Source organism: Argopecten irradians, chromosome 2, assembly GCF_041381155.1.
Source record: "Argopecten irradians isolate NY chromosome 2, Ai_NY, whole genome shotgun sequence".
In the NCBI taxonomy this organism is placed as follows: Eukaryota; Metazoa; Mollusca; class Bivalvia; order Pectinida; family Pectinidae; genus Argopecten; species Argopecten irradians.
In genome coordinates this window covers 8,649,294-8,663,503 of record NC_091135.1, presented here as the reverse complement: position 1 = coordinate 8,663,503, position 14,210 = coordinate 8,649,294, and the positions used below count along the sequence as shown (strand labels likewise).

At 34.1% G+C, this 14,210-nt stretch overlaps 2 protein-coding genes across 2 annotated transcripts; both read left to right on the top strand.

Moving 5' to 3' along the window:
* Nucleotides 1–1,380: 1,380 nt before the first annotated feature.
* Nucleotides 1,381–4,813, top strand: LOC138316418 (acetylcholine receptor subunit delta-like). Its single transcript, XM_069258113.1, has one exon. It carries the CDS (start codon nt 1,381–1,383, stop codon nt 2,650–2,652), a length of 1,272 nt encoding a protein of 423 aa, XP_069114214.1. The 3' UTR covers nt 2,653–4,813.
* Nucleotides 4,814–6,444: 1,631 nt separating this feature from the next.
* LOC138314356 (uncharacterized) lies at nt 6,445–13,381 on the top strand. The gene is made up of 7 exons (XM_069254657.1): nt 6,445–6,781; nt 7,773–7,869; nt 8,799–8,941; nt 11,178–11,268; nt 11,940–12,034; nt 12,748–12,874; nt 13,240–13,381. Exons 1-7 carry the CDS (start codon nt 6,603–6,605, stop codon nt 13,297–13,299), a joined length of 792 nt encoding a protein of 263 aa, XP_069110758.1. The 5' UTR covers nt 6,445–6,602; the 3' UTR covers nt 13,300–13,381.
* The last annotated feature ends 829 nt before the right edge of the window (nt 13,382–14,210 follow it).

Here is a 14,210-nt window from a genome sequence, read left to right as displayed (position 1 = left end):
AATATGACATGCTCCGGAGTTAAAAGACTGCGAGCAAAAGGTAAGTTGGAAGGCAAAATTTAATACTACAGAAAAATCTTATAGAACAAATTTACAAATGTGATAGCGGTTTTTATATAACTTTCATCAAAAAATTTAGTATTGAAGACTTAACCTTACATTTTACATTAATGTGATCACATGAAGCAATACGAGTTCGATTATGTGACATCTACCATAATTCACGTCAAGACTGTAGGTAATAACACGTACAAAACGAGTTTACCTGGTTTGTCAAAATCATTTTATAAGAAAAGTGGCCCAGACTTTTGTCACACTCTATTACTGCGTTTATCAAATGTTATATAATGCCTAAAAGCAAATTCGTGTAATTATTTGAAGCTAAAAATCGATTGATTCCCAGTCCACAACATAAACCTTCCTTACCCAGACCCCGGTAAACATCCTAGTTCTACCTATCCTCTGTAAATGACGTTACCAGCTAGCAGCAGGTGAGTCAGCCACAGAGAACACGCGTTACCAGGTGAGTCAGCCACAGAGAACACGCGTTACCAGGTGAGCCAGCCACAGAGACCACAGAGAGGATTAGTGTTCTGTGTTCAGAAAAAGTTCACATTTGATATATTGCAGCTCAGATTGTTTAAATTTAGAGGTGCTAAGGTCACTCTTTACTTCGTAAAAGGTCGACTATCTCATTTGAACATTGATCAATGCGCAACTGATATATGATTTAATGTTTAGGTTGTGCGAAGCATGTCAAACATTGCGATACTCATTAGCAAAAATGTCTTTCATCCATAAATCACCAGCATGGACAGATGCCTCTCATTAACTGAAAAGTAATGTTAGATTTCAATAAATAAATAAAAAAGCACATACATATCCTTAATTACTGGTGTCATCATCGGGGCATTGTGGTGAAACATTCTAGTAATAATAAACATTCTGGCTGACATTACCATTTGGCAAAGGGCCTATCAACATTATGATTTCATGACGCATCGGTTACAACAAATCAGTGATACTTAACATGTAAATAAAATATGAGGTCCATGACCCTACAGGCAGAGACAATAAAGTATCATATCATTGACGTACCATTCGTAATTACAATAAAAGTTACAGTTCAAAGGACATATCCCTTGTGACCATGATGTCGCGTAAAGTTATAGCTAGCAGCGAAATATTTTCCGATGTAATGGTATGCAAAACCGGCATTATTTCCCAGGACAAAACTTTATAGATATACGATTCAAATATCATAATTGTATCTGGCTCTGTCAGAGAGCATTCTGAACATAAAAGTGTGAACGTCAACAATTGCTCTTAAAAACTCACCGCAGAACTCTATATCCAGTGTATGGTGTCAGTGGATTGGGCATGTTTTGCACCGCAATAAAACTTGTGTTCTGTTCTGCAATATTACCAATATGGACTGAAGCAATATCCTACAACGATACAAAGGAACTACACAACTACCTGTTCAAGAATAAGACGTACAACAGGAAGATAAGACCTATTGAATACCAGGATGATGCATTGATAGTGAACATTGACCTGTATCTGATAGGGATCAACAGTGTGGATGAAGTACAGGAAAGAATGACCACTACCGCCTACCTGTCCATTAGTTGGTATGATAACAACTTAAAATGGACTCCTTCTATGTTTAACGATATAGATCACATCCTTGTACCACAGTCAGACATTTGGAAACCAGACGTTGCTCTTCAAAATGGATTTACAAGACTTAAGCAACTCGGGGATGACTTTATACTAATGCGGGTTGATGACGATGGATACGTTTATTGGCTCCCGTTCGAAGTTTTTGAAACGAAATGTTCGATTGATATTCAATACTTCCCTTTCGACCAGCAGACCTGTTCTATCATTGTAGGAGTATGGATGAGCACTGTGGACATCATTGATGTTCAAGCTGGATCCAAAGGCATACAGCTTGACGACTATCAGTCTAACGGCCAATGGGATGTTGTCAATACGTCGGCTGTGGCCTCGCTTTCAGTGTATAGTGAATCGCTTGTTACGTTTTCGATAACGATGAAAAGAAATCCCCATTATATCATGGTAAGCATTGTGTTTCCTATTCTTTTGCTGTCCATACTGGCAGTATTTACCTTCCTTATCCCGATAGAAAGCGGCGAGAAGATGAGCTATGCGATGACTCTTTATCTTGCCTTTGCTGTTTTTCTGACCATTGTGAGTTCGTCACTTCCAGAAAGCGGAACCATGTCGTTACTATCGACATATCTTGTGGTACTTTTAAGTATAGGAACGACAATCATCATGATAACGGCTCTGCAACTACGCTTACATTACAGGGACAACTTCCGTGAAATCCCGAACTGTGTTAAAAGCTTAGTGAGATGTTGTATACGGCTGCAATGTCGTTCAACAGGACAAATTCAAGCTTTGAAGGACACGGAGAAAATCAAAATACAAAGCGTAACCGTGTCTGCTGAGGAACGCTTGTCGCCTATACCGATACCTCCGAGTAGAGACGACAAAATCACGTGGCCGGATGTGACGTCTGCGATTGACTTTTTGTGTTTCTGGGTGTTCTTATTTGTGGTTAATGTATCAACAGTTGCATTGTTTGTCGGTGGATATAACGGAAGTAACAAAGACGAGTAGACAGGTCCTTTCAAATGCGCGATAATGGTTTACAGTGTGATTCTGAGCACGTGTAGTATGTGGATGTCATTTTACACGTTTTTGAGTATTGACCCTGTGGAACAAACCAAACTATTGTCAGGGAAATCCGGACCACCATATTGGTCATTCAAGACACTAAAGAAAATGGTATAATTTTAAAAATTATGATAAAAGTATAAGATCATTTGGATTGATATTCCAACTATACATTAAGGACATGGAAATGACAACGGAAATTCCATAGTGAAGTGGTAAAGAATGAAATATGAAAACATGGCGATGCATTAAACAAGTATACACGCTGGAATAAAGAGTATCAAACACTGTTAATGCACGTGCAAATAATATCTATCAATCGTTTGTCTCGAGAACATTATATGTTACTCTATTTTTCTAGATATATTGTATGTGATACTATTAGTTACACAGTTTGTTAGTGACCTAATATGGAAAAATATTGGGTCTAAACCCAATATTTTTCCGTATTAGGTCACTAAAAAACTGTGTAACGAATTTATCTCGTTGAAGACCCTTTCCATTTAGTTACTGCAAAATGCATTATGTACTGAGTATGGAAACCAAAACAATTCAAAGCTTAAGCAATTTTCACCTCATTGAATTATTCGAATGGGTTGTCATGGTTCATTTCTGTTAAGTTTAATCCTAAATAAGTGTTGCCGATTTCGGTTTGCTTTGAATGTGGTCATCAGCGCTATTATTCAAACATTTTGTTTTCATCTCTTTGAGTGCCGTCATCGCGTGTTGCTAATGACGTTATGGGCAAAGAACGATAACTCTATCGTCTAAACCTGATACGATCTCTACTAACCTGATACGATTATTTTAATCTTGGATATCACGTGACGTCATTTTAACCAATAGGAATACAAGATACTTCTCTGAGGCGGGATAATTATAAGTATTCGGTCTGTCTGAATTTTAAGGTCAGATTTCTACTTGACTTGAAACAGTATACACTATCGCTTTGAAGTACAATAGAGTACATTGGTCCTCCTTCAATATTCCTCGCAAAAATCTTTTGTTGCAATTTTTTTTTTTTTTAAATTTGTTGATCTTAAAGATAATTCATAGATACATCATAAGATATGTGAAAAAAGAACTGTCTAAATTCTAATTTAATTATGAAAATTACCATCACAATGCGTCTTTAAGTTTGCATATAAAATGTATATTACATAATACATATAGATGTAGCACGGTAGTACAACAATCGATAGTGAAACATACTTTGAAATCAATCATATTCCATTCGGAGGGAATTTGACTGTAATGTAGGTTAAATCTACATCGAGATTCATCTAAATCGAGGTGGTGGTAAACAACAAATTTCGGCCTCGTGCAATATAATATTTGTTGATTACCACCACCGAGGGGTAAATATTATGAACTAGAGCACAGTAACCCATGAAATATTTGTTTTATTACATAATCACCAGCTTTTTTGTTGAATATTTTTATAAAATAATAAGACAATCACTTAACAAAATCATCAGCACCGTACCGTACGGAGAAGCTTCAAGTCATATTGAAGATTGACGTATAATCCACGTACGTCACATTGTAACTCCGGTTTGGATGTCTTATTGTCTTCTTTAACATTATTTGACCTGCATGCAGCCTTTTAATCAAATACATTCGCCGTGTCAGTCCTCTACTCGATAAACGTTTGCATGGCGTGTCTGGTTTGAGATTTATAAAGCTAGCGCGAAATTGAGCGTGAGCCTTTGTGACGTCATAATAACGTAACTTACTGTTACGCGCGATTCCTCGGAATATTTCTACAAAACTAAACAACAACAACAACGAGGTGTTCCTAAAGCCGTGCAATATAACATCTAGAGCCGTGCAATAAAACGTTTCCATGGAAGCGTGCAATATAACTTCGAACTGTGTAATATAACAAGGTTTTATTGAACAGTCGGGATAATAGTTGTAAATATTGTATTTCGTCATATATAGATCAGTGTAAACAAATTATGTAATAAATAATTTCATCGTAATGTGTAATAAACATAAATCTCTAAAGAGATCGTTTATCGTTTATCCTTACAACAAACTCATATTTATTTAAAATTGGTTTATCTGAAAATCCACACTGCTTTTTCTGTAAGACAGAGATAGAAACAATAACACATTTATTTTGGGAATGCAGCGAAGTACAACTTTTTTTGAACACTTTGAATTTTTACTTGATGCATTACTAATTCCTTTTTCCTTCAATAATTGATAATCTGATTTTACTAATCATGAAACAGTACATTTATAGATCTAGGTGTCTTCAACAAAACCTGTCTGTAGCATCATTAAAATCTAAAGGAAAATGACGATATACAGAAATATATAAGTATTGGTAAAGGTAATAAATACATAGAAAAATTTAACCGTAATTGGAAAAAATGGATTAAACTTATAGAAACTTCACTAAATCCCTGACAGTATGAGATAAAATATACTTTATTACAAAATTATTTTAACACACTTCATTAAGTATTTATACAAAAGTTTACATAACTGCAACCTCCAGCTATAGAATCTATAATATAATCATTATCTCTCTCTCTCTCTCTCTCTCTCTCCCTCTCTCTCTCTCTCTCTCTCTCTCTCTCTCTCTCTCTCTCTCTCTCTCTCTCTCTCTCTCTCTCTCTCTCTCTCCTCTCTTCTCTCTTTTGTATATATATTATTGAATGTATGTTTTTGAATCGGTGTGTGGATGTGGTAGTATAGAGTTGTGTATGTCAAATAAAAAAACAATGAATATGGCTGATGATGATGAAGATGATAATTGATTTGATGATGATGTTGTTTATGTAGATGAAGATAATGTGACTAATTTTTGAGTATAACTACATATAGTTGATGATGATGATGTTCTTTTTGATGATTATGATCATGACAATGATGCGGATGAAGATATAATGATGTTTGATGAATGATGATGATGATGATGATGATGATGATGATGATGATTACAAGGATGATGATGATGATGTGATGATGATAATGTGTGTTGATGATGATTAAGACGATGATGGAGAACAAAGGACTGGTACGTATTAACAAACTTAATCACATCTGTCACGTTTCATACGCAATTGAGTTGTATTTGATTCATTGAATCATTGGGAAGTACATTTTACGTATTAGAAAATATGCAACCAACATTCCGTGTTGAAGAATTCCATACATTAGAAATACATGATGTCCATCTATGGAATTTATTTAATGCACAAAGACGCTACTTTGTTGCGCAGGGAAATGTACCTGAATGACAGTGTAATCCAATTTATTGCCATGGGAACTATATAGAGCGCCTTTGTAAACAGTTCCAGTAATCCTGTTTTTTTAAATTCAGAATGTAATATCACTGGCATAAACCAAGAAAAAAATGACGTCATTCCGGTGAATGTGACGTCACGTTTTTGCGGATTTTAATGAGGTTTTTATCAACGAAAGGCTTAAGGTCGAAGTCTTTTAATAGGACGTTACTTTAAATGTGGAATATATACACGTGAATCGTAAATGACGGATAAAGTTTATACGGCAGTAGTTATCGGGCAGAATGTACGGCAGTAGAAGAAATAAACAAAGAAACATGACGATCAAAATAATTTAAGTTATATTTTATCTGATAAATAGCAACATGAAAATTGAATGATGACACGACTTACCTCAACAGTAAGTACATGTAAACACGCCTTTACATGTCGTTTACTTACTGATAATAAACCCCACTGTAGTGAATACTGAGTGGATATATTTAATCGTCAACCATTGCTCTAGCTATATCGGTTGTGGGAGTGAGTACATCGATAACAAATCATATGACACTAAACAGTCAGTAAGACGAATCAGAGATGGTCCTGGGTGTCAATATTTAGTATTAATCCAAAAAGTAACAAAGGTCGACGATGCCTTGCTCGAGTGCGTTTGGAAAGTGTTCTTTAACATTGATTTCCGTGTTGTTGGTGTTGACAAAATCCATCACGGCTTTTGATTGTGTTAAAACAGGGCCATGCTCGTGTCAGTTTTCGGATGGACAAATAATTGATTTAACTCCTTTGTCCAGCACAGATGTGAACAACCCGACGTAAGTATTTTCATCAGGTTTAAAAATGGTATAACGTCTCGTTAAAGATGTTAATATTTTTTTCTAAATACTTTGTTACTTTTTCTATAAAATTATTTAGTTATCGATGAATTATTGACGAGCCTTTGTACATGTAACAGTATTCTATATAGATGAATTCAACCTTTTAATCACATGATTTTTCTGAATGTTACTGTTCTTTACCATACCGTTGAATTGTTTAAAGTAGTGCGCCCCATTGATTTAGCAGTAATGTAGACTGTTAATGTATATATCTTTAAACGCTATTCCATTTTCACCTGTATAAAGACCTCAAATTTTGAACAAGAGGCCCATGGGCCTTGACGGTTATCTGACTATTAACACAATAAAACATAGTCGTTTAAAGATTTTAGCCTATTTGACAACCCTGTGACTTTGATTGAATCCCAGCATGTCATATGCCCAATATCAAGTATCTAGGCCCTCTTAGTTATTCACAAGAAGTCGTTCAAAGATTTTAGCCTTTTTGACCCCTGTCACCTTGAAAGAAGATCAGGGTAATTCATTTGAACAAACTTTCATCTTTCAAAACCTTCATCCCAGCATGTCACGGGCCTAATATCAGTTCTCTTGGCCTCTTCGTTATTCACAAAATGTTGTTTACAGGATTTTAGCCTATTTGACCCCTGTGACCTTAAATAAACGTCAAGGTCATTTGAACAAACCCGATAGCCCTTCATCCCAGCTTGCTACAGGCCCAATATCAGTACCCTGGGCTATCAGGGTTTAGAGAAGAAGGCGTTTAAAGATTTTAGTCTTCTTGACCCCTGTAACCTTGAATGAAGGTCAATGTCATTCATTTGGACAAACTTGGTAGCCCTTCATCCCAGCATGCTACAGGCCAAATATCAGTACCCTGGGCCTTTCGGTTATTGAAAAGAAGTCGTTTGAATGAAAAGTTACAACCAAATACATTAATATATGTTATTCAGCATTTCTCCTTTTCTAGTTTCATGGATATTCCAGGAGCTTCTACAAGTGAGCTTTACTCGTGGAATCCTTGTGCTGACTTCTCGGAAGGACCAGATAATTGTCAAAACGTAGCGGTATGTAAACCATTTTTCATGAATACTTTTCATCTCGATATTTCCAGAAACAAACCTGTTTGTACTTTTCCATCAAAACCTAGACTCCGCAAAATCAGAGAATATTTATCTATTTTATGTTTGTTAATACACACACAACCATTAGGTGCTGTTTGAAAAACTTTCGTGAAAGCAAAATATTGTGCAGGTTTTATCCTACATGTTCCCTTTGCATTACTACAAATCGTTTTAACATGATACAAACACGCTAGATTACGGCATTTAGTCTATATATCTTTTATTTTGATTATTAGGCCAAACAAAAACAAAATTCTGTTTAGGTTTACCCGACCGACCATACTTTTTTTTTCTCAAGACCCTGTTTTTTCCACTTTTCTACAAAAAATGAAAAGTAGGGATTTCGATCTCAGACTCCGGTTACGGCAATTATTTTAGAGTGAAAGACACTAAAAAATCTCGACCTATCGACCCTATTTTTTTGCCAATGTAACCCTAAACAGATGTATTTCTTGGTCTTAGCTGATAGAGAATACGTACTTACTTATTATACATTATCGTATATAGAGTGTCTATGAGTCAACTGCTTATTAGTAATAATGCGTGCAATATAACGACGTTGTAGAAAGGAATAGTATGTCTTTAAGCTTGATTGGTTAAACGTTACTATAAACAAATCGGTGATATTCGTTTCAATGCCATTTGGAAACATATTTAGAACTTTCACTCTTTCTCTTTCTTTCTTCTATGCCACATACTTTCTTGATTCCTTCAAATTATCGTCCAATTTACAGCAAGGGCCATTTAAGGACGGTCTTCGATGTTTGGCGTGTTATATGGTGTACAGTGCGTGTTTTGGGAGGCTGCCGTATATTCGTGTTGTGTCTTGTAATTGTGGAACTGTTGGCTTTATATTTCCTTTGAAATTTCAGGTTTGCAATATACATCAAAATCTACCTAACGCGGAATACTTCAATCTGGGAACCACTGACTCTGTATCTTATACAACTGACGATTTAGGAGCAGTGACGATATCATATCAATATACACAAGCTGGTACACCAACAGTACAACGGTAGGTGTTTGTAGCTTAAATACATGACTCCCACATTTTATATTTTATATAGGATACACAGGATATTCATTTAGAAGCTACATGTAATTAAAATGTCATTGCCTATAATTGTTTCATAAATTAAATCAGTTACTGTACAGATTTTTTTATTTGCGGTAATTCAATTTTGTTATATACAAAGTGGAGTTGATTTCCGCGAATTTAAATACTCACAAATAAAATAGAAATGGTGATAAGTATGATAACCATGTAGCTTGTTCATGTCAGAAATTGAGAAATACGCGGATTAGCATCAAATAGGAGATGGCATCTTCTCCAAGCGATATTAAAATTTAACACATAACTGGTCCGTTCAGCCATGTTAAAAATATCGTAAGACACATGAGTAATTTCTCTATTATGAAGTCATATGTAATTTTAACGTCATAAATATGATGTCGCATGAATGTTTTAGTAGGCAGAAACGTCAAATCCGAGCCGGATTTCTACTGTTTTTAATAGTAACGACATTTGAAGTTTAAGTTATATTTTCTATTATTAAAAGTTATGTGATCAATAGAATATTGTACTCCTGACTACATGTATGCGATATGAAATTTAACAAACTCGTTAAAGGAATAGCATATGCAACTCGCCGAAAGGCTCGTGGCATATCAAATTATTGAACTCGTTTGATAAATTATATATCACATAGCCACTAATGTTAGATCATCTATTTATTCTATTATTTTATCATATTTATTTATTATATATTAAAGATGCTCCACCGCTGACAAATGGTTTATTTTTTCACTATCAAAAATAGGAACAGATGATAAGTATCTTTCATCAGTCCCAAAAGTTACTTACTTTATACCATTACCACCATTGAAAAGTTTGAGCTTCTAATTTTACTTTAAGTTAAAAATATAAAAAATAATTAATTGCATCCCGAAAAAATTCCATGGCATTATATCCTACATGGAATGAAGTCCTGATTGCGCATGCATCAAAGGCAACATGAATTATTTTTTATAGTATTTTTTTGTTAATTAAACATATAAATACACGATTTAACACCAATTATTGTTCAAATGATGAATATCGTTTATGCTTTGTCGGCGATGGAGCATCTTTAAATATTTATAGTATAAAGATAAATTAAATATATCCAAAAATTAGGTGATTGTGTATTTAATATTTGCCTATATCATGGTCATGCACTAGGTCAGCTTGGTGGGGTCGATTGGTTCAGATATGTCAGTATATTACTGAATGATAATTTACTATGTAAATACCGCTCCTTGTAATAATGTTATATACCTGTACACACCGCTACATCAGGTCATTGATTCATCCCTCTGTGGTACTGTATGCAATATAGATTTATACCCCTATTATCTACATCTGTCGATAATTGTTGGGGTGGTCAACTTATCGACCAAGTAAACTCCACATGGGACAGTGATATTTGATTAATGGACATCATCATTTGACATCACGTGTGCTTGAAATTTGCAATCTTCAATCACTAATCATACATATCCAGGCCTTTATTTGGAATGTCTGATAAAATCATGGAATTATAATCAGTACACATCAATATTCCACAATGCCATAGCGTTTGGCGGATAATCAAAGAGACTACATCTTCGAATTGTGTTTTGTGCAGGATTTTACCTAATACATGTAGGTACGGCATGTGTCGATAACGTTAGGTTTGAAGAATGACTTTTCCTAACGATGCAGCACGAGACACGAATGTATCTAGAGTCATTTACTCTACAAGCCATTGGCATTAAATCAACACTTTCAGCGGCATATGTGATGCTTCAGAATAGTGGATTAGTTTCCTTTTAATGGAAATTGTTTCTTGTAAACGCGATATGTGATGATATAAAAAATATTAATATGTTGTCTTGTCTATTTTCATCATTCCTCTGATCGGAAGCATCGCCTTTAAGTTAAAGCTGATATATATTGTATTCTATTTTTTGTAAGTAGTCATTAAAATATATCAATATTTGTACAAATTTATAACATCAAATGATGACTCTCTTTCTGTATTTATTATTAATAAGATAACTATTTTTGTAATTTAAATTGTTATTTTTGTTATACTGCATGTTTTGCACAATATGTATACGTGTAATTACTTTTGTCGTGATGGGCCATTGACCAAAAACCAATAAAAGAATTGAATGAAATCTATATAACTTGTACATTTTGGATAATATTTAACCTGTGTTTGTTACAGTAACTCCCACATCCTCCTCTCATGTGACCAATCACAGGACGGTGCACTGACAGCGCAGGGACCACAACCCGATCCTTCTAGTCCAGATTACGTAAGTGTATCCACTATCAAACATACACACACACACACACACACGTAAGCTGGTTACAGACTGTGCAACCAGCATATGGGTTCAAATCATTTCAATAGAATAAATATAAACTTCATTTCATTTTTTACACCAAGACAACTACTGTGTACAGTTTTAATTGATATCACACCTAGTTGTTAAACCCTTATGATGCATTCGTTTCCAGTCATTATTATCAAACACGGCACATCGCCGACAAAGCATACACAGCATTTACCATTTAGACAATAAATTGTTTAATCGTGTATATATATAAATTTAAATAACACATATAGAACATAGGTGTCATAGATTGATTTGCGAGATGCAATTTTAATTACACAATAATGTACTTTTACTCTGAAGTAAAACAGAAGCTCAAAAGTTTGAATTATGGTAATAGCTAAGAAGTAAGTAACTTTTGTTACTGAAGTAAAATACTGATTCGTCTGTTTCTGTTTTAATAGTTAGAATTTACCAGGCGTCGGCGTTGTAGTCCGTACCCGTGTTTTTTGGGTTTTTTTGTGTTTACTCTCCCATGTTTCGTCTGTATGGAAAGACACTTTATTTTATTGCGAATCTCCATTATATTGTTTCCATTTTGAAAAAATAAATATCTAAATATGTTTTTGTTTTATCACTTTTACATTCAGTATTTCGGACTAAACAGTAGATATGCTTGTCCTACAAGCCCAGGTTCTTCTAAGGGTGGCGGCGGTATATCTGCAGGTTCCATAATATGTATAGCGTAAGTAACATGTAATGTATCTATACGTTTCTATTGTAAATGATATAACATGGTAACATGAGTTATGAGTGAATTTAATATCACCAATAACGCCTGGTTAATTATGTTTAATGTTTTAAAATTTGATACAAGAGAAACAGGGGGTATATTCCAACCTTTGACTATCTATATACATGTATATGGAATGATAAATTTATCAAGTCTCAGATAAAGTCATGTCAACAAGTAGACATTTACGCAAATTCTCAAAACCTGCCAACATTCATCGCTTTTCTTATCACGTATACTTAGGCATTTATTTTACTATTTTCTAATTTCTGTCCTGCAGTAACGGCGTTATAATTGTCCCGGTCGATATATTGTTGCGCCAGGATAACTTTTTTTTTGCGATTTTTGTTAGGGTTATTGATGCGAAATTTAGCTAATTAGAATGTATGATTTACTATGAAAACAAAGCAAACTTATATTAATGAAGAACATACGGTAAAATGTTTCAATGCTCGTCAATGTATTTTGTCGAATACATTTTTTTTTATATTTTCCAATGTGTTCATGTGCTTGTAAATATTAACTTGCAATAGACCAGTTGCCAATATATCTTACATGTTCTTACTACGATTTTCGAAAATGGATTTTAATGCAGGCTATCATTGTTTCGCCTTCGACTTTCGTAAATGGCTAACAAAACTGTAATTATGGTGTTTCTGTTTCAGTATTTTTGTCATAGCCTTTGTATATTTAGCTTTGGGTATGTCGATAAACATCTTCTATAGGAAGCACATTGGTATAGAAAGGCTGCCTAATGCGTCGCTTTGGATAGCAATGCCAGGGCTAGTTAAAGTAAGAATATTATGTTTATATTTATAAATCAATGAATGAAAACAATGAATATTGATCAGTAATTTAAGAGATGAATATTCATTAATTTGTTTTCATGTTATGCATAATTTAGAGCTAGAAAAGTATTTCTATACGCAATGTTTTTGTAAATAGTTATGCAAAATAAATGGCTCTCAAATTTATTTCCCTTTACAATTTTCAATCAACTTTACAAATTCTTATTTTTGTTGAATAAATGTGCGCTGCATTTCAAATACGTTTCTTCAATTGTCAGAAAATTTTGATTTTACAAATAAATATACTTTACTTTGCTCAAGTGCAAAATTTAAACTTTTCATAAACAAAGAAATATTCATTTCTTTCAGGATGGTTTTAGATTCGTGTTCACATGTGGAAGGAAAACGACAGTTTATGATAGAATATAGTGGTATTGAAATTACCAGCATGTGTTGTCAAAACTGAGGATAAAAAAAAAACCATTTCATATGGAATTGGAACAATATTGTGAATTGGAACAATATTGTGACCTGGTTGCAGGACTCCTAGGGTATGGATTTCAAAGACCATTTGTTAGTTCTTTTAACTAATGAGTGTTACTGATAATTGATAGGTGGGGATGTTCAATTATAATGACATGATAAACATTAATATCATAGTTATCGTTCATATCATTATTGCTTTGACATCGATATGTTTATGTAAATTGTGTACATACATATTCATTTTACTGTGAATCAGTGATTAAACAAATGATCAAGAAACGTGTTTGCAACTTGTAAGTTTGTGCAGTAAGCTTATCTAACAAGAAAACACTGCAAAATCAAAGTGATTGCTATTAGAAGTGATATTCAAAAATGCTGTACAAACGCGACTTCATATAATTATATTCGATAGAAAAGTTAAGACGTGAGCGAACATAGGAAGTTACAGTTATCATCCTTCCCAGGCTTAGAACAGAATAGGTATAATGATTGACCCTTTATCCCATAAATTTGTTTGATTCGAATATATATAATATAGGCAACGTGAATCTTGATAATTGTCTAAGTACTAGAAGGGAATATCATCTGGGCCAGCTGATTGAAACGTTTAATTTCCCGAGGCCTTCAATGCAGTTTCTTGCAGCCCTAATGAAAATATTCATGTGTTTTTGACTCGGATTTAAAGAATACCTTGTTTGTGTGTGATTGAAATCAAGCGCACATGTGAAAGATTTTAATCGGTCATAACTAAAGGGTTTTCTTAAATTTATCACTTCTCATCGATGAACTGTTTGGCGGCGTAAGTGTTGGTAATAGAACCCACAATACTAGCTTCCACCTAATCATTGTTTTGA